The sequence below is a fragment of the Schistocerca nitens genome, chromosome 4 (assembly GCF_023898315.1).
Source record: "Schistocerca nitens isolate TAMUIC-IGC-003100 chromosome 4, iqSchNite1.1, whole genome shotgun sequence".
NCBI classification, from domain to species: Eukaryota; Metazoa; Arthropoda; class Insecta; order Orthoptera; family Acrididae; genus Schistocerca; species Schistocerca nitens.
In genome coordinates, this window is record NC_064617.1 from 706,962,776 (window position 1) to 706,983,073 (window position 20,298).

Consider the following 20,298-nt stretch of genomic DNA (forward strand, 5'->3'; position numbering starts at 1 on the left):
GAATACAATTTTGGTTCTCACTGTATATTTCGCTAACGACCGTAGCAGTTTTGCGCCCTAATACCATAACAATCACTGTATATTAACCTGGCATTGTTTTGCTTTATTTATGGAAATTTAACATTGTAATTTTCATATGACTTCCGTGGCACACATATTGCACTGCTCTTCGCAGCTCGTCTTCAATTTCAATATTCCGATCATCAGCAAATGACGTCGTCTTATGTGTAAAATTTTGTGCAATACAAATTCCACCGTTAATTTTATTCATCCACTCTCTAATCAAATCCTCTATATCAATTGTAACAAAAATAGGAGACAAGCTGCAAACCACGCCTTACATCTTCATTTACATGTTTCTTTTCACTATACTTTCGTGAGACACTGTTGAGCTAATTCATAGCTGCGTCTGCCCATGAATAGAAGTTGCGCTCTCAAACTTATGTTGAAACTTTGAGTCGATCTGTGAAGCGTTCGTGGATAGCTCAACTCGTAGCGCTTTGTTCGTGTAAAGCTCTGAACTCGACTCGTGAAACCGGCACACAGATTTACCAAAAAGGTTCCTCGCAACATACGTTCTAAATCACTGAAAATTGTGAGAGGTCGCAAAAGGCCAAAGAAGTTTACAGCATTCGACGGCCAATATAGTATCGTTACACAACCACAATGTTAGCTGCTAATGGCAACAGGGGCGGAACTGGAGTTATCCAATGGTGGGAATAACATGAGGCTAAGGTGCGCAGATGAAGTGCTTAGTCGACGAGTAACTCTCAACAGTGCTACAGAACTAGTGGTGTTGATACAAAGAAGAGCAATGGCAACGATAAACAAAGTCGACATTATTTTCTATATACAACAAGAGTTTCAGACGTTGACATTTCGTGTGAAAGGAATCCACGGAATTTAGCGGAGTGAGAAAGAAGTCGCAGATGAAGTATTAGCGTTTCTGCAAGGTGACTTAGTGGAATGTGTGGTGTCGAATACGCTCGACTGTGCAGACAATATACATGAGGAGTATAATGATGACGATATGTGCTTAACAAGAGAAAGTGATACTGAAACAGGTGTCGAGCCATGCAGTTCATCATCCTTGTCGGACAGGGAGCCACCAGTTCCGTCTTCAGAGAAACGTAGTAAAGAACAATTGTTGTCAAAGGAGTGGGTACTAAAGATAAAGAAAATAAATTTTGAACAGATTTCGAATAAGTCCGCAGAAATACGACCCTGCAGTGCATAACAAAAGCTACGGATATGCAAGTGTGGACAAGGCACAATTGCTGCAAAAACTGGTGGTTGAATGTTTCAAGGATGCTCGATACAATCTACATGATGTGCGTGATAGTGACGTTATGCACATCAAATATCACGAGACATATATTACAGTGATTTCAGTGGAAACAGTCTGATTGTAGTATAACTTCAAACAATGATACGTAAGATAACGAAATTTCTTACAAAGCGTCGACTTGACGAGGCACAGCAAACTGCGGACTCGGCCCGAAAAATTGTAGATGAGATAAACTTATCCTATCGTTTAGTAAGGACTTTGTTTGCGACTCCCACCAATTTAAGATTTGAAAAGGAAATGCATGTGAATGGGCAACGTAAATTAGAGGTACCATGAGAGCTGTTTCAAGATCAACTACTAACATCAGTACCTTAACGCATTCGTATACAATTATGCCGACTTTTAATCAGGACGGTAAACTGGCTGGAAAGTTATTTACTGTGCTGCAAGAAGTTGAGGTGATCAGTTCCCTACGATTCTTTCTCTTGTGCGTGATCTTGCAAGGGCTGTAGGGAATTCTGACAAGCAAGCAAGAGTGGGAAAACGGGCGTAAGAGAATTACAGTTAAGGCATGCGCACAGATTTTGGCTAATACCTGGTCAAAATAACTTGCTTTTGTTTGATTCGTAACCTACGTGTAAACATCATACTCCTTTAGATCCTTAAACATATTATAGCACTATCTGCAGCTACACCTTTTCACAATAAGCACCACAATAAAATGTTTCGCGTTCGGTGACATGGCATCACATAGCACCAGTCCTTACCACTCCCCACACCCATATAATTTTATATATATTCTTGAAGAGTGGATACCTAGCCGAACTTCCTGCACGACTTGTAGCTGCCAAGAAGTTCGCCTTCGAGCTTCTTTCTGTGATCACCGTGGCGCGCCATTTTTCATTCGGTGTTCATGTTGCAAGTTAATGGTTTTGTTTCGAACATTTCTTGAATGTCGACGATGTCCATTTTGTGAAGTGTAATAAACACATCCCATACCAGGTTGATCTCTGCACCTCGCGGACACTCCTTTTCTGCCGCCCTCTTGATGTACATCATGAGTCATTAGCAGCTAATGTTTCTCCTATCGTAATTGCTAACAGAACCCTTTCAAATGAACCCCGCTAAGACGCGAGCTTGCGATCACGCACTGAAGATGTAACTTGTTACATTACGTATTTTGTAGTAACTAGTTTATAACGCCATTTCAGTCGTACCCTGCATCGACAGAATTCGTAGTAAATCGCTGTTTTAAAAAGGCATCCTGAACCTCTAACTCATGAGTCACTATCTTCTTTTCATGTGAAGGATCTATCAGAGGAACCGCTAGCTAGGATAATGTAGGGGTGCAAACAGAAATGTAGTAACACCATTAAGCTGGACGTCGCGAGTTGCCTGTCGTCTGCTTCGTCATTTTAATTACGATCGACTGAAGTGCAACAAAAGAAAGGACTTCCAAGAAACAATCTGAGAATGAACAGCAATATCCTGTCCTTATTCTTGACAATCAGTTGTTCACCAAGACCATTTCAGAGAATTTTTTCCGGTGAATACTTGGCATGTTAGTAGCAAAAATAAGCATACTTTATTTTAAGAAACGTGCAAGTAGGCTCAGTGAAAATGAAAAGCTGATTAGGGGAAACATCAGCCAAAGCAAAGAAGCACAATCGATCATACACTGTTTTCAAGTATTCCCAATGATTGTTGTTATGTTTAGTATCACAATTAGTCTGAGAAACAGCTTTCTTTATTCCCTTTAATTCCTTCATTATTACTGCAGTTTAATGTTATTAGATGAATATGGGCGGTTAGAAGCTCATCAACTTGACCAACGACCAGGAAACAAGAGCGAATTGATCACGAGCATGTAGAAACAAATTTCTCATCCTGAGTGATTTACAGACACCATAGGAAAATTACATCAGGAGATCGAGACGAAAATTTGAAGCACTATTTTCATCTACGAGTCCTCTTTGTTGTACTTACGCTAGCATGATGTCCCGTTTTCAAAAATCTGGTTTTCAGTTGAATATGAAGTCAAAGTACAAAAAAATACTTTTAAAAAAAGGTCTTGAACCCACAGACAGTTGCTTCACGGAAAACTAGTTTCATCACTAATGTCACCTTTTGCGATATGCTGTAGTGTTATCAACATAATCGTTAGTTCAAAATTAGGCTCCTAGGCATCAAATAAATTAATAGACGCTAGATTTACATCACACTGAGCATAAAGAACCTGTTAGTAGATGTATAACTTATAAAGAACGGCTGTTACAAATTTGTATCCCAATTACAGTTCGTATTACCTGTCATCAAGAAACATTCCTTTTAAGCGTAGGATTATATTGTTAATGATCGAAATTTGTTGTGAATGAAGGAAGTCACATAGGAGCTCTTTGGCGTTTCAATATCCTTTCAAATTTGTAGTGGAGATCTGAGGCACTGCTCTTGAAAAAAAGAAGTTCTGAAGTTTTTAACTCAATAACTGAAACTGGTGATGTACATGTAGGTCTTCTTATTCTCATCCAATATTTCACTTAATTACACAAGCTAATGATGAAAACAGTCAAATTGTGTCAACAGTGTAACATATAAAAGATCCGGTAAGCGACGTAGACAATACTACTCCCCAAAAGTTAATAGTAATAATCAATCCATATCAAATCATGCAGACACATCCTATATGTATTTATGTTTAAGTTTAAACTTACCACAATTACTGTATACAGTGAGTTACATGCTGAATTCTCGATAACTGTTGTACTTTTAACCTCATCGGTTAGCAGATTGAAAGCCACAATTTTGGGTGGACAGACGTGATTAGGACTTGTAGTGATGTCCAGAACACCACTGTCAAGGGCGTACAGCGTGTCGTCATCCATCCATGTTTTCTGAAACAAAAGCCAGAAATATTTAGCAATACAGGAAAACTGACGAGTCCACTATTATGTGTTCGCAAACAAAATTTCCCTCTCTAGCGAAATGTGGGCTAAAATGAGCCATTGTAATTGACTACACCTATTTTTAGATTATGTTATGACCTAAGTATACGCTATTCGTGATTATATTTCATTCAGACTATCAGTAAGAAAATCTTTGACAGCTGGTAACACTTTTCCCATCTTTCAGCAGCGACGTTCGACATACAGTTGGCAGCACCAAAATACGCACTTGGTCATAAAACGTTTTGTTCAGCTGCACTATCACTCTTTACTTTCTCTCTCTCCCAAAACACAAGTGGCTCATTTGATAGCAATACTGATGTGCCTTACAGGTTAAGATATATTTGGTGACTAAAGCCAACGGTGGTTCGATCTTCATACCAGTTCCCTTCCAATTAAGTAACACAATTTTATATCCACGTCTGAAGTATCTGCAGTGTTTAATAACATGTGTAAAGATTCTTTTCTAGGTCGAAAGTTGCCTACGGTGCACCACTTGTTACAAAAGCACAATAGACCTCAATTTATCTGACACAATGATACTCCAGATCTAACACATGCACAAACAACCATCACTTATAATCAGAACGGATCTTTCATGGGGTAGTGTATTAATTAAATGTTATATTTTCGTAAAATTCAAGGATAACTACGAGAAGTACGAAATAGATGATGTTAGCTTCATAAAAATTTAGATCAACATGATGGCTGCTCTGTCTGATTCTGTCAACCAACAACATAACTGCATTTGTAACAACAAGAAAATATGACTGTTTCGTAGCTCTTCCCCATATTCCAGTGGTACACAACTTCAGGCTTAGCACTTCAGCAAACAAATGGTCATGAAACGTAGTTATTTCATCAATTTGAACTCTGCAAATGGCTATACTGTTGTTAGAGGCACAATATTGAGACCACTATCACATACAGTTAAACCATTCCTTCTGAAAAGATGCAAATGGCACTGCATGCTTGTGAACGTGTTTTCTGAATCTGCTATAATGTAGTAAGCGTTCTTGGATCCTTCATTTTTTGCGAGTACTGCAACATTTGGCCACGTTCCTTGACCAGTAACTGCTGATATCTCGCACTCCCTGAATCGTATCCATATTTTTCTATATACTGCGTTCAAAGTAATTTGGGAGCCTCGTCTGCACATCTGCAATTGCTTCTATTTCCAGAAACAGATTACATCCTTCCTTCATTGTAACTGGTTTCACCACATTCTCCAGATCTTGCATCTGAGTTAGCTCTTGCTGTGTTATTTCGTAGTCAATTATGTATGGGAAAGGAGATATAGTTTGTAAACTTTTTAAAGAGCCTTGATGTCATAGTTGGTAAACATCACAGTGCTTCTCAGTATGGTAGTTACCTACCATGTCTTATCAAACATAAAGCTACGTTGCGTAGTCACGAATTGCAGCAGCTGTTACATTTCACTAGAACATAGACCGTTGTCTTCTTCCCCCTAATATAGTGCCTGACGATGTGAAACATTAGAGAAAAACTTCTAAAAACATCAGGGGGTAAAATCTCGTCGCTCTACCACCTGCATCATAACCTCAAACAGGTGTAAGTTGGAAACTGATCAAAAGCTATATTAGCCAGTCAACAATGACAATTATATTTTTCTGGTGTTTAAGTGACGTATTTCCTTCTCACCCGCCCCCCTCTACCGCCAATAAAACGATGCTTGGTGAGGTGAAGCATTACTGATTTCATACTAACGCTTGATTATTATGCAAATATGCAGTTTAAGTGATACACCACATGAAAGAGCTCTCCAGCCCTGAAAGTTATGAGTAAGTGTGTGTGTGTGTCTGTGTGATTGTCTGTGTGTGTGTGTCTGATTGAGAGAGAGCGAGAGAGTGAGACTTCATAGAGTTGTATGACTTAATTTAAGGGTTTATTCTTCCTTGCCCCAAATACGTACAAAAATCATTCCGGTTTTGGAGCCAAGTAGGGTACTGGCAGGTGTGTGTGTGTGTGTGTTTGAGCACGGGCTAATACACCAAATCTTACCCTTCCCATGCCGCTCTTCCCGCTGCCAACTGTCCCTGCATGTAGGTAACCTAGTTGAGTGACGTCATGGGGTCAGCACTAACGACGGATGGATACTAAACAGTACACTACCGCTAAATACATGGTGAAGATTAATAAAACCCACAAACTGCAAGGACGTATTTTGGGTCCGCAGCTCGTGGTCGTGCGGTAGCGTTCTCGCTTCCCACGCCCGGGTTCCCGGGTTCGATTCCCGGCGGGGTCAGGGATTTTCTCTGCCTCGTGATGACTGGGTGTTGTGTGTTGTCCTTAGGTTAGTTAGGTTTAAGTAGTTCTAACTTCTAGGGGACTGATGACCATAGATGTTAAGTCCCATAGTGCTCAGAGCCACGTATTTCGGACTAGAAATGATGGAGGAAGAAAGGTTTCATGAACATGTGTCCGGAAATGCGTCGTTGCCGCATTAGATGGTACAGACGAATGGAAGTTCCTCTGACCATATTCCGTGTGTTCCTTGTGTGTTTCAGGAAGTGTAATTGAGTAGTGTACTGTAAGCAGCAGAGTGATTCGGTATTCATGTCGGGAACGAGCCGAGATGGTATCTCTAGAGGGCCAAGCAGATGGGAGTGAGTGTTCGAGAGGCAGCACAGCTGTATCAAAACAAGTACCCTTACAGAAAACAACTACATAACACAACACTTCCAGCCCTTTGTGGTTGTTTGTGTGGTCATCGATCCTTTAGGACAGGCGAACGCGCAGGGAGGCGGCGGACTTTGCGTATACAAGATTCGGAGGACCGGATGCTACAGCATGTTGAGACGAACATTAGTACTAGCTTCTGGCAAGTGGCCCAACAACATTCTGTAAGTCAGAGTACGATATTATGTATCCTGCGTGATAACCGCAACTATCCCTATGACCTGCAACGAATGCAAGAATTATCAGCAGCGGATTTGGATTTCCCTATACGGGGAGGGTTTCGTCGATGGTTTTTGCACCAGACCATCGCAATTATGGGATTTCGGTCATCTGTCGCCTTTAATAACGAAGCAACCTTTATTAGAACTGGCTTCACAAATATGCATAGTCGTTATCAGTGGGCTGCAGGTAATCCTTGGGGAATGGTTCAGGCACCTCAGTAATATCGGTAATGTGGGCAGAGATTCTTGGCGACCACATGCTCAGACCGGGTATTATTCCTGCGGAATACTCTGCTTCAGCTGCTTGATGATGTGCCTTTGGCAATACGTCCGGGTCTGTGGTTTCTGCATAACGGAGCACCAACCTATTTCCGCGCTACAGTTCGTCGGCACCAGAACATCATCTTGCCCTGTAGAATGACTTTCTAGATCATCGGACTTAAACCCCATGATTGTTTACCTTCGGGGGGATCTGCGAAGTGTTGTGCCTGCTTAACCAGTTCCTGATTTGCAGACGCTTCAACAGCGTGTTCACGACGCCTGTGACACTATTTGGAGGGAGGCCAATACGTGCGAAAGAAAGCGGCAGTTCATGATGCGACGTGTGAACGCGTGCATTGTATTCCATGGAGGCCACTTTAAACACCAATTGTGACGTGGATGCGATGCAGCTCAGTACTCTGTTCTGGGACGCTTTGTTGTCGTTGCACGCATACCGTTCATTCACGGACACACGTTGTAAGGACCTTTTTCCTGCAATTCCAGTCTGAAATACGTTTGCTGCAGTTCGTCGATTTTATTAGTGTTCATAGGAAAGACGGGGAGGGGAGGGGGGAACAGGGGGAAGGGAAAGAGAGGGAGAGAACCGTTTATAAAATGAAAGGATTGCGAATTTTAGGTGATTGTGCTCTTTTGTTTCGTAAGCTGTTCGAGATAACGAAACGTGATGTTTAACAAATGACAAGCGGCAAAATTGCACGGTATTTTGTTGTATAGTTAATACATTTAACTCTTGTGTCAACAGAGATATCGATACAAACAGGTTGTAGTAACCAATGTAAATTAATATGTTATGACACCCCAATAGACTACCTATACTAAAGGAGCGATAAGTTGGCCGCCGGCCCTAAATTACTGATCGGTAAAAGTTGACACCATTCGGAACGCTTCGTGTTTACTGTCCTTTGTTTCCAGCTTTAATTAATTTAATGCTCCTTGCTAAAAATAAGAAAGACGTTTATAGATTACCGTCTCTGTAAGACGTATCCGCGAACCTATGTTCCTCCCCTTTCAAAATACACTCCTGGAAATGGAAAAAAGAACACATTGACACCGGTGTGTCAGACCCACCATACTTGCTCCGGACACTGCGAGAGGGCTGTACAAGCAATGATCACACGCACGGCACAGCGGACACACCAGGAACCGCGGTGTTGGCCGTCGAATGGCGCTAGCTGCGCAGCATTTGTGCACCGCCGCCGTCAGTGTCAGCCAGTTTGCCGTGGCATACGGAGCAACATCGCAGTCTTTAACACTGGTAGCATGCCGCGACAGCGTGAACGTGAACCGTATGTGCAGTTGACGGACTTTGAGCGAGGGCGTATAGTGGCCATGCGGGAGGCCGGGTGGACGTACCGCCGAATTGCTCAACACGTGGGGCGTGAGGTCTCCACAGTACATCGATGTTGTCGCCAGTGGTCGGCGGAAGGTGCACGTGCCCGTCGACCTGGGACCGGACCGCAGCGACGCACGGATGCACGCCAAGACCGTAGGATCCTACGCAGTGCCGTAGGGGACCGCACCGCCACTTCCCAGCAAATTAGGGACACTGTTGCTCCTGGGGTATCGGCGAGGACCATTCGCAACCGTCTCCATGAAGCTGGGCTACGGTCCCGCACACCGTTAGGCCGTCTTCCGCTCACGCCCCAACATCGTGCAGCCCGCCTCCAGTGGTGTCGCGACAGGCGTGAATGGAGGGACGAATGGAGACGTGTCGTCTTCAGCGATGAGAGTCGCTTCTGCCTTGGTGCCAATGATGGTCGTATGCGTGTTTGGCGCCGTGCAGGTGAGCGCCACAATCAGGACTGCATACGACCGAGGCACACAGGGCCAACACCCGGCATCATGGTGTGGGGAGCGATCTCCTACACTGGCCGTACACCACTGGTGATCGTCGAGGGGACACTGAATAGTGCTCGGTACATCCAAACCGTCATCGAACCCATCGTTCTTCCATTCCTAGACCGGCAAGGGAACTTGCTGTTCCAACAGGACAATGCAAGTCCGCATGTACCCCGTGCCACCCAACGTGCTCTAGAAGGTGTAAGTCAACTACCCTGGCCAGCAACATCTCCGGATCTGTCCCCCATTGAGCATGTTTGGGACTGGATGAAGCGTCGTCTCACGCGGTCTGCACGTCCAGCACGAACGCTGGTCCAACTGAGGCGCCAGGTGGAAATGGCATGGCAAGCCGTTCCACAGGACTACATCCAGCATCTCTACGATCGTCTCCATGGGAGAATAGCAGCCTGCATTGCTGCGAAAGGTGTATATACACTGTACTAGTGCCGACATTGTGCATACTCTGTTGCCTGTGTCTATGTGCCTGTGGTTCTGTCAGTGTGATCATGTGATGTATCTGACCCCAGGAATGTGTCAATAAAGTTTCCCCTTCCTGGGACAATGAATTCACGGTGTTCTTATTTCAATTTCCAGGAGTGTATATACCATAGCAGCTGATCGCTACCAGCCGCGCATGCCCGTGAGTTGTCAGTACTGGAAGACAAACGATAAGACATTTCCCCTCTCACATCCTGTAATTCCGTAATGGCCACGCTGCTTGTCTGTCTGCCCCTGATGTAAGCGGCCAACTTTACTTAGCTCACGGCCGATTTACAGACGTCAATTAAAACTAAGCACATCTTAAAATATTACTGTGTCTGTAATTAGTTTTTGTTTGTTACCTCAGCTGTAAAATTACTCTGTTAAGAAGCTCTTAATGTTAGCTGACGTCTTCAGCTTCGGCTGTTATTTACTAGAGGCAAGCTAGGATAAAACACGTCTGAGAACAATGGGCCATACGAACAACAGATCCGTGCCGCATGCGGAGCGCAGGCCGCAGTTCGAAGATCACACCCCTGTACGGAGGTGTAGATTAGGGTTCCAGTAATCACTACCTTATAGGACTTGGACACACCGTCACTTACGATTGATGTAGACTGAACTATATGGTAACTTCTACTGTATCAGAAGGGGCTTAAAAGAAAGGTTTAAAATGTGTGTACGTACTTACGTTTAAGTGAACAACTTTTGTGAAAACAAGTAATCAGACAAATGGCTTGATAGGAAGACCGAGTCTAGCATGAGGGTCCCACATGGCAGAGTTTACAGCATAATAGTCGAGTCCAGTCGCCTTGCCTTTCAGTGTTAATACGTTTCTCGTATATTTTGAAGAAATATTTCAATAAATACAGTATCACTTCCCATTTCAGGACATATCTTCGACTGATACCAAAATTTTCGTGCTCGTCTGCCCACTACAATGTGATGGAAATCTCGTATCGTTATTACATTTCTCTGGCGTTACTCGTGTGACAGATTCATTCACCAGCCTCTCCGTTCCTCATAATGTAAATTCTTTATTTCACACCGTGACGCCTGCTTTTATTTGTCTTTAGTTGGGTTAACTGGTAATGCGCAGTGCGCACAAATTTATGGCGATGTTTTATTTTGTTTTCGTTGGATGGAAAAGTTTCTATTGCTAAGTATTCTGTTTAAATTCCATGTTATTTTTCACCAACCTCGTAGACGCATTTGATGCGTAACTGGTTTGGGGCATTATACATTACGAAAACATTTTTCTAACTCGGTTTGATCAGCAACTGAGTAACACACCAGTTTGTAACCAAGGTGAAGTCTATTTATTGCTTGGTAATCTATATTTTATTACTCATAATGGACCATCAATCGAAAATGAACAACAATAAGTTACACACTCTTCCCTGATGGAATATTCACAGCTAGAAGTCGTCTAATCATGCGGCGGATCGTGTACGACCCACCGAGCGGTATTGTAATTTCCAGTTTCGCTGCTGGACACTCACTGAAGTAATATCACTTTTGCTCTATAATTTCTCCGTGGTACGTTATTTTCTTTCTCCACCTAAAGCAAATAATTCCTAAGAAAATCGAAAAGCTGTCGTGTTCCCTACTAAGAAGTCGCTTCCTACTTGTTGGGTACTTTACGCTCGTAATACTCATGCAAATTCTGGGAATTACATTTTCAGTTAACCTATTATTATCTGTCGCATGGCGCACTGTCACCCCTTGATTTTTCAGACGTCACACACACACCGAGCTTCCAGTTGCATTTGTCGTCTATTTATCATATTGTAATTTTCTGATTGGCACAAAAAGACTGCCACTGTTCTTTCCTCTTCCAAAGTAAACACATTATTCACACATACAAACGAGTATCTGTTTTTCAGCAGGAATTCTTTTCACATATCTTCTATTGGTAACGTAAGTTCCCCACCATTAGTTACATGTTTTAAAATGATGCGATGAATCTATAACTTCAGGTCACCGTCAGCAACCATTCCAAAGTCAGTAATACGTAGTGTACTTGAAGCTAAATTTTAAGATATCTGTTATGAGACAATCTTTCAAAAATTTACATTTTTGTTTGCATATAGCACACATCAGCACAAGGTGAGTGAAAACGTTCTTCTTCTTCTTCCTCGTCTTCTTCTTATTTTTTTGTCTACAGCCCCTGACAGGCCTTGGCTTCGTCGACAACCATCCTTCCTACATCTCTGTTCTCTGCTTCTCTCTTCCATCTGTGGATCTCTGACTTGTAAGGTCAGCCACCATAGTGTCCAGCCATCTAGCTCTTGGGCGGCCCTTCCTTCTGGTGCAATACTGCCAGCTTTTCGTCACTCGTTTCGACATCCTGTCATCTGTTACCCTCTTCGTATGCCCTAACTAGTGCATTCTTTGAGAACTAAATAAATTACAGTATATCTTTCCCTAGTACTAGCTCTTGAATTTCACGGTTGTACCGAACTCACCAATCCTCTGCCTCTCTCACAGGCCCCTAAAGTTTTCGCATGATTTTCGTTTCAATTGCTCTTAGGTTATTCACATCTGCGTCAGTTGTCGTCCATATCTCTCTGGTCACGTCACACAAGGCAATAATATACTCTTAACTTCGTTGTTCTTGTAATTACAGAATCATAAAATACATGTAAGTTGCATAATATTCAGCTTGAATCGTTTCTGTAATGTATTGATTCATATTATTTGCGCTGGTCAAGAGGACACTTTGAATAATGCAAGCAGCTGATAGCTTTAAACAACGCCTTAAGTCATGTGGTATTCTTCTAAGCTCAGAACTGGACATCAATTTGTAGTTCGTCTAGTTTTATTTTGCAGTACGTCAAATTTTTACTCCTTCTGCTTCTACTATTTCATATTTGATCAAGGGTGTTTACCTCTCAGTCCACAATTGCATTATCTTCTGCATACGCACATACCTGACTTGATTTCATCCTTGCTGTTCCTCTATTGTCTATTTCTTTGTATCAAGAATATGCAGTGCTAAGTAAAACAGGACTGCAGAGATATCACTCTGTTTCACTCCATCTGTAAAGTTAAAGGTCTTGGTCGTTTTGTTGTTCACTTTTACATTTGCCTTTGTGTTCTTCATTGCCTTCATTGTTAATTCAGTTAGCCTTCTTAGCTTGTCGCTGAGATGCCCAATTCTTTTAGTGCTAATGCTGATCTGCTAACACTACTAATATCTTCTTTAAAATCCACAAACAGGAAGTGTACCCCTGCGTCATATTCATAAGATTTCTCCATTATTTATCTAATTACAAACGAATGGTCAGAAATGCCTCTATTTGATCGGAAACAACATTGGTATTCTCCGATGATATTGTCGGCGTAATATTTATCTTTTCACTCAGCAGCCGGAGAATATAGTGTATGCTGTATTTAATAAGGTTATGCAACTGTAATTTGCACAAGCAGTGTTTTCTTCATTCTTATATGGAGGGCATATTATTCCAGTTCTCCCATCCTCAGGCATACTTCCATTTCCCCATATGTTATTTATTACGGCATGAATTTCACTTATTAGAGGATGACTACCAGACCTTATTAGTTTGACACTACCCCATCTTCAACAGCGGCATATTTATCTTTCAAGTTACGTATCACCGACTCCATATCTTGCGTTGCTGGTCTTTTTGCTTCTTCTCTTTTATCTTCTCTTGCCTCTACATTGTCCACCGGGCCTGTGTTGCTATTGAGGTATCTTCAAAATATTCTGCCCATCTCCGCAGTATTTTTTCTTCGTCTCGGATTATCTTCCCATTTCTATTTTTACAAGCATTTTGTATTGGTTGAAATTTTTTCCCCCATCTTTCCTATAGCATGATATAATTTTCTTATTTCATTCTATTCCTATAGTTCGTCTGTCCCTTAAAATTTTGCTTTCAGAAATTCCTTTTTGTTTATCTTACTTATCCTATGAGCATTACACCTGAATTCTGTATCCACCTCCACATTTCTTCTTGTCCCTTTCTGCAGCATGCTCAGTCTTGCATTTTTATGTTGTATTTCAGGTTTACATTCATCAACAAACCATTCATTTCTTTCCTTTCTTCTTATCTCAGTTATTTCTTCTGCTGCCACTTTCACCACTCTCTACATCTTGTTCCAGTTCTCTTGATTCCCCTTTGTTTCCTCGTTGGTATGCTTTTACAGTTTAGGGGTTGTTCAGTTTTTCCTTATTCCAATTTGCATATTTTGCATTCTGTTTTTACGTATTACAACTAACTTCCCTCTCCATATAACTTTTGCAGCGTAGTGTTCTGAATTATAGCTTGGACCCTGCAGCTCCGTACATCTGTGACTGATGTGTCGTATTGTGATTTTACCAACATGTGATCTGTCTGGTTAGCTATTCCACTTACACTTGCTTTCCATATATCAATATCCTTATGTGTAGCAAACAGGTATCCTTGACGAGTAAATTATTTCTAGCAGCTAACTTTCATAATTTATCTCTATTATTAATTTATCTGTGTAATATATATCTCCCTGATTCTTTTCCGAATTCATTTCACCCATCCTTTTTAAAATCTAGCAGTGGCTGTAGTCGTGTTCTTGTCGTAGTTGTATACTCTTTACGTGCCTTACATTTATAGGTTCAATTCCAAAAGAATTTTCCTAATCTCTTTTGTTTTTATGAATGCTGTTCCAGATTGCCTTCTTCTTCTTTCTGGTATACTATACAGTTAAAAATACTGAGGCATATATATCTGTTCTTCCACTTGCAAACTCACTTCTTGCAGTGCCACAATGTTGTACTTCCACCTAGGTTCCGTAATCTCTTCAGTAATAAAATACAGTAAGTATGTCTGAGATGTAACTAAAATTAATTTCAAAGATTCTTAACAATTCCTTCGCTGACTGTTTCTATAAAGTCCAGCAGAACGCAAATTCATCAGCGACGACACTTTTCGTCACACGTGCGGAACAGTTTCATACTTTTTACGGTATTTCATTTTTTTATCTCGTAATACTTTCACATGTTCTATCTACAGTTAAACACGGTGGAGGTTCTGTTATGGTTTGGGGATGTTTTGCCGGAGATGGAGTTGGTGACATTGTGGAAATAGAAGCATTTATGGATCAGAAGCAGTATCACGCAATACGAAGTGGATTGCGCTTAATAGAGAACTGTATCTTTGACGTATGATCGCATTTTATTTACAAGCGATCCCTCGAGCGACAGCGCATAAGTACGAGGCCTGTTCAGAAAGTAAGCTCCGATTGATTGCCAAATTGAAACCACAGTGAACATCAGAAATGTTTTACTTGTAACAATTAGCTACACCTTTCAGCTACTTCTCTACGTAGTCGCCGTTCTGACTTAGACTTTTGTCATAGCGTTGTACCAACTTTTCAATAGCCTCATCATAGAAGGCAGCCGCCAGTGCTTTCCGCCAATTCTCCACGCTGGCCTACACCTCGTTGTCTGTGTCAAAATGTTGTCTTCAAAGACAGCGGTTCATGTGACCAGAGATGAAACTCAGGGGGAGACAATTGCGGACTGTATTGTGGGTATTCTCACATTTCCATTTGAAAACGATGCAGGAGCATCTTCATTGCCCCTGCAGAATGCGGCTGAGAATTGTCTTGAAGAAGAAACAGCACGACAGTTATGTAATGGTAGCTGCATAGCTTCAGGCGAAATTTCTCACCAGGCCCTCGTACTTGGCGGCAGACACTATTTTCTAGACATCTTTACGCACTCACTGCGAGCTCAGAAATGAGAAGCGCGACGTGATGCTAACTGGGGTTATACTAGAGACACTACCCAACACATCTGTGCAAAGCTTTATCGGATTTTCATAGACGTTTCCATTTCGTGACCGATCGGAGCTTACTTTCTGAACGCCCCTCGTATTTGTAAGCCGTCCCCAGGATTTCAGTTCCGAAGGCTTGCCTTAATACGACCGAGAATATTCCATACATCCAGCAAATATTTTATTTGCATCTCCTACTGACACTTCCTCACTGCACCCATCACACAAATCGCCGATATACGCTATGTAACAGTAACTGTAGGTGTTCCATGCCAAAATTTCCGTTGAAGTCGAGCAAAACAATTAATTTTTTCTCGAAGTTCACTCTATTTTTTTAGCCATTACATTCTTTCCTTTGTCGTAGTATCGATGTACAGTTCTACGCACTAACGTTTCGTCAAAATCGTCGAATCCCATAATTTCCGCTTTAATTTGTATTCCTGCCTTGGTGAGTCAATACAAGTGCCCATATGTATAACCTGGCCAGATGTCACGTTCATTGTGACACAAGATATATGGTAGTGTCTGGGTACGCCGTTATCCAGATAAACGGTTGCTTCAAACAAGAATCTCACCCAGGATGCAAGGCGATTAGGCATGCTCCTTTGGGCTTCTTGTAACCTAAGGCAACATGACAGCAGTGGACTGGGTGAACGTAACTGTTGATGTCTTTCTCAGTGGTGATGGCATCCTCTATCAGGACAACTAGCCGTGTTACAATGCCACACTCGTATTACAATGGTTTGAGAAGAGTGATAGTAAACTCACATTGATGTCCAGCACACTAAATGCGCCTGATTTGCACCCAAAGGGGCACGTCTGGGATCTGCACCAACGATAGGCCCATAATTTATGGGAAATGCGTGACCTGTGACACATACCTCAGGAAACCTACCGAGGACCTATAGAAACTTCGGCACACAGTCGTTGCTGTATTGCGTTCCACATGTGTACCGGCACTCTATTAAGAAAAACTTCATAATGTTATTTTCAATACACCCTTGTATTTCAGATTTACAACACCAATCAAACGTTAATTCTCACATCATGTAATTATGTAAACTTCCACATATATAATACGATCACAATCATTGTATTTTACTTTCACCTAAGTATGCTCCTTTGGATTTAATGACTGGCTCACAAACTCGCGGCATGCAATCAATTAGTTTTTGTAGGTATCGTGAATCTATATGATTCCACACATCCGTAACTTCCAGAGATGTTCCTTGCTGGATATATTAACTATCCTGATACGTCTGTCCACTTCATCCCAGATCATTTCAATGGGATTACAATCGGGGCTTAGGGACGGCCATACCATATCATTCAGTATTTTTTGTTTTTGCTTTGATGCAATGTAGTTCGTACAGTATGCCGACCGATGTTTTTGGTCGTTATTCTGACTGTTCACAGTGACGTAATACAATTCGTGGGAGACAACTAACTAATCCTACTTAGCTGACTTTATGACTCTTGGTCTGGTAAGAATTCTGAAGTAACTGATCAGATGCAATGTACAAAGTATAGATAACTCGATACAGGTAATGTGTCTCACGCTTATAACGATGTTTTAATCAGTATTAATTAATCGAAGCATCCGTACAAGATCAAAGATAAATGACGAAACACTTTGCCCTGGGCAAAAATCAGCACAGATTTATAGCTATCAAATACTTTGATGTACACAAGGTGAATCATAATTGGTGTAAACGCGTACAGTTGAAAGCACACGCTAAAAGAAACAAAAAGGTCTCAGTAATCGTGGCCTCTAAAATACATACTTTAAGAGCTGTGAGCACTTGTTCACCTTCGTTACTGTGAAACAAATCTCTTCTACTGCAATATGTCTACTTTCCATATTTTAAGAGAAATGGTAGTACGGACCAAAACCAGAAAAAAGTGTCCAGTAAACGTGGACTCTAAAGAGCATACCTTAAGAGCACTTGCTCAGTAGACGAGATGTGTCGCACAGTAGCGAAGATGAACCAGTGCTCTTAGCTCTTAAGGTACGCTCTTTAGAGCCCATGTTTACCAGACTTTTTTCTCTTTCATCTCAAAATATGGAAATCAGAGAGCTTACAGCAGATTTGCTTCACAATATCGAACATGAACAAGTGCTCGTATACGTTTCCTCTTGTATAAAAAACTTGTGTTTACGGTTTATCTGAACTTTTGTAGTTATTTTTGTTTTAGTATTCTTTTGAACTTACATTCCCCCGTCAACCCCGATGAATAAATCTTACATAAATATGATTAACATTCGAGCAGAATCGTCCATCTGTTAGTGCTCCTGATTTCTATTTTGAGTCACTGATTAGGCTGAAAACTGGCGTTCGTGCCTTTGGGAATCGTGAAAATTGTTTGACTCATAAGACACTTAGTAACTCGTGCATTGTGACTGGCGCCATAAGAGTGACGTATCAACCCACAAAAATAAAATAACCTCTTCAGCTGAAGACGGAAATTCTGGAGAGTTCTCAGAGATGCCAGCTACTAGAAGAGTGATGAGAGCGGTTATTCCAGATGATTCCATTCTAGTAAATAGTATGAGGGCAGCACTGACGAAACCATGGTGAAGTCGAGCATCAGTGTTGGACAAATCGACAAACACATATTAGGTATATTATCGGCAGTTACTGGTTTGAGAATCTACTGATGACGGCTCGTCTAATGTGCCAAAATAAAACACACTGTTCCAAATACAGCTGGAGAGCCTTTGCAGTGCTGTTCGAGTTTAGGGGGTATACTTGGTGGGCTGAGGCGTGGGTGGGAATTTGGTTTGAGGAGGGAGTCACACTATAGTAGTCCGTGCAGCTGTGCAAACTCAATGCGCCAGGGTGGCGTACTGGTCAGCGCATCTGCCTAGCGAGCGGGAGACCCGGTTTAGAATCCAGATCTTGGTACATCATACACTACTGGTCATTAAAATTGCTATACCAAGAAGAAATGCAGATGATAAACGGATATTCATTGGACAAATATATTATACTAGAACTGACATATGAATACATTTTTACGCAATTTGGGTGCATAGATCCTGAAAAATCAGTACCCAAAACAACCACCTCTGGCCGTAATAACGGCCTTGATACGCGTAGGAATTGAGTCAAACAGAGCCTGGATGGCGTGTACAGGTACAGCTGCCCATGCAGCGATTCCACAGTTCATCAAGAGTAGTGAGTGGCGTATTGTGACGAGCCAGTTGCTCGGTTACCATTGACCAGACGTTTTCATTTGGTGAGAGATCTGGAGAATGTGCTGGTCAGGGCAGCAGTCGAACATTTTTCGTATCCAGAACGGCACGTACAGGACCTGCAACATGCAGGCGTGCATTATCGTGCTGAAATGTAGGCTTTCGCAGGGATCGAATGAAGGGTAGAGCCACAGGTCGTAACACATCTGAAATGTAACGTCCACTGTTCATAGTGCCGTCAATGCGAACAAGAGGTGAGCGAGACGTGTAACCAATGGCACCCCATATCATCACGCCGGGTGATACGCCAGTATGGCGATGACGAATACACGCTTCCAATGTGCGTTCACCGCGATGTCGCCAAAAACTGATGCGACCATATGATGCTGTAAACAGAACCTGGATTCATCCGAAAAAATGACGTTTTGCCATTCGTGCACCCAGGTTAGTCGTTGAGTACACCATCGCAGGCACTCCTGTCTGTGATGCAGCGTCAAGGGTAACCGCAGCCATGGTCTCCGAGCTGATAGTCCATGCTGCTGCAAACGTCGTCGAACTGTTCGTGCAGATGGTTGTTGTCTTGCAAACGTCCCCATCTGTCGACTCAGGGATCGAGACGTGGCTGCACGATCCGTTACAGCCATGCGGATAAGATGCCTGTCATCTCGACTGCTAGTGGTACGAGGCCATTGGGATCCAGCACGGCGTTCCGTATTACCCTCCTGAACCCACCTATTCCATATTCTGCTAACAGTCATTAGATCTCGACCAACGCGAGCAGCAATGTCGCGATACGATAAACCGCAATCGCGATAGGCTACAATCCGACATTTATCAAAGTCGGCAACGTGATGGTACGCATTTCTCCTCCTTACACGAGGCATCACAACAACGTTTCACCAGGCAACGCCGGTCAACTGCTGTTTGTGTATGAGATATCGGTTGGGAACTTTCCTCATGTCAGCACGTTGTAGGTGTCGCCACCGGCGCCAGCATTGTGTGAATTATCTGAGAAGCTAATCATTTGCATATCAGAGCATCTTCTTCCTGTCGGTTAAATTTCGCGTCTGTAGCACGTCATCTTCGTCGTGTAGCAATTTTAATGGCCAGTAGTGTAGATGGTTGAGACTTGAAAAGGTATCTGGAATTATACAATTTCATTTGATTAAAATAACTAACGTTGGTCGATATCATTAGTGGCACCTACGACGGATAGTTCTCTGTTTAGTATCTTTTCTGCTGAGACCACCATAAAATTCTTACGATTTACGACGACGAACTCTCACATAAAAAGAAACGTGATAGCCACGAACGGTGCACTGTAGGAATCTCACCGTGGTGGAGATAACGGACACCAGTTGCGAGTGGCAGTCGGTGATGGAGTCCTCCGTGGTGCGGTGAAGCTCCAGGCTGGGGTAGGGTGTCAGGGGGGCGTCAGCAGCCTCGTCGTACGGCACAGTGCTCAGGGAGGCCGGTATGCCGCGCCTCACCGGCGGTGTCGTCACGAACAGTCGGCTGCGGCTCTCTGCGTCCGCTGCAACAAGGTTCCGGGTGTGATGTTCCTAAAACCAGC

At 42.4% G+C, this 20,298-nt stretch overlaps 1 protein-coding gene across 1 annotated transcript in view; it reads right to left on the bottom strand.

The window, feature by feature from the left end:
* Positions 1-20,298, bottom strand: part of LOC126251622 (major royal jelly protein 1-like) — a 55,816-nt gene that overhangs the window by 13,441 nt on the left and 22,077 nt on the right. The window contains exons 3-4 of the mRNA XM_049952164.1: positions 20,060-20,259; positions 4,000-4,179 (exon numbers count right to left, since the gene is read on the bottom strand). Of these exons, the coding sequence (XP_049808121.1) occupies positions 4,000-4,179; positions 20,060-20,259 (380 nt within the window). The remainder of the gene's footprint in view (positions 1-3,999; positions 4,180-20,059; positions 20,260-20,298) is intronic.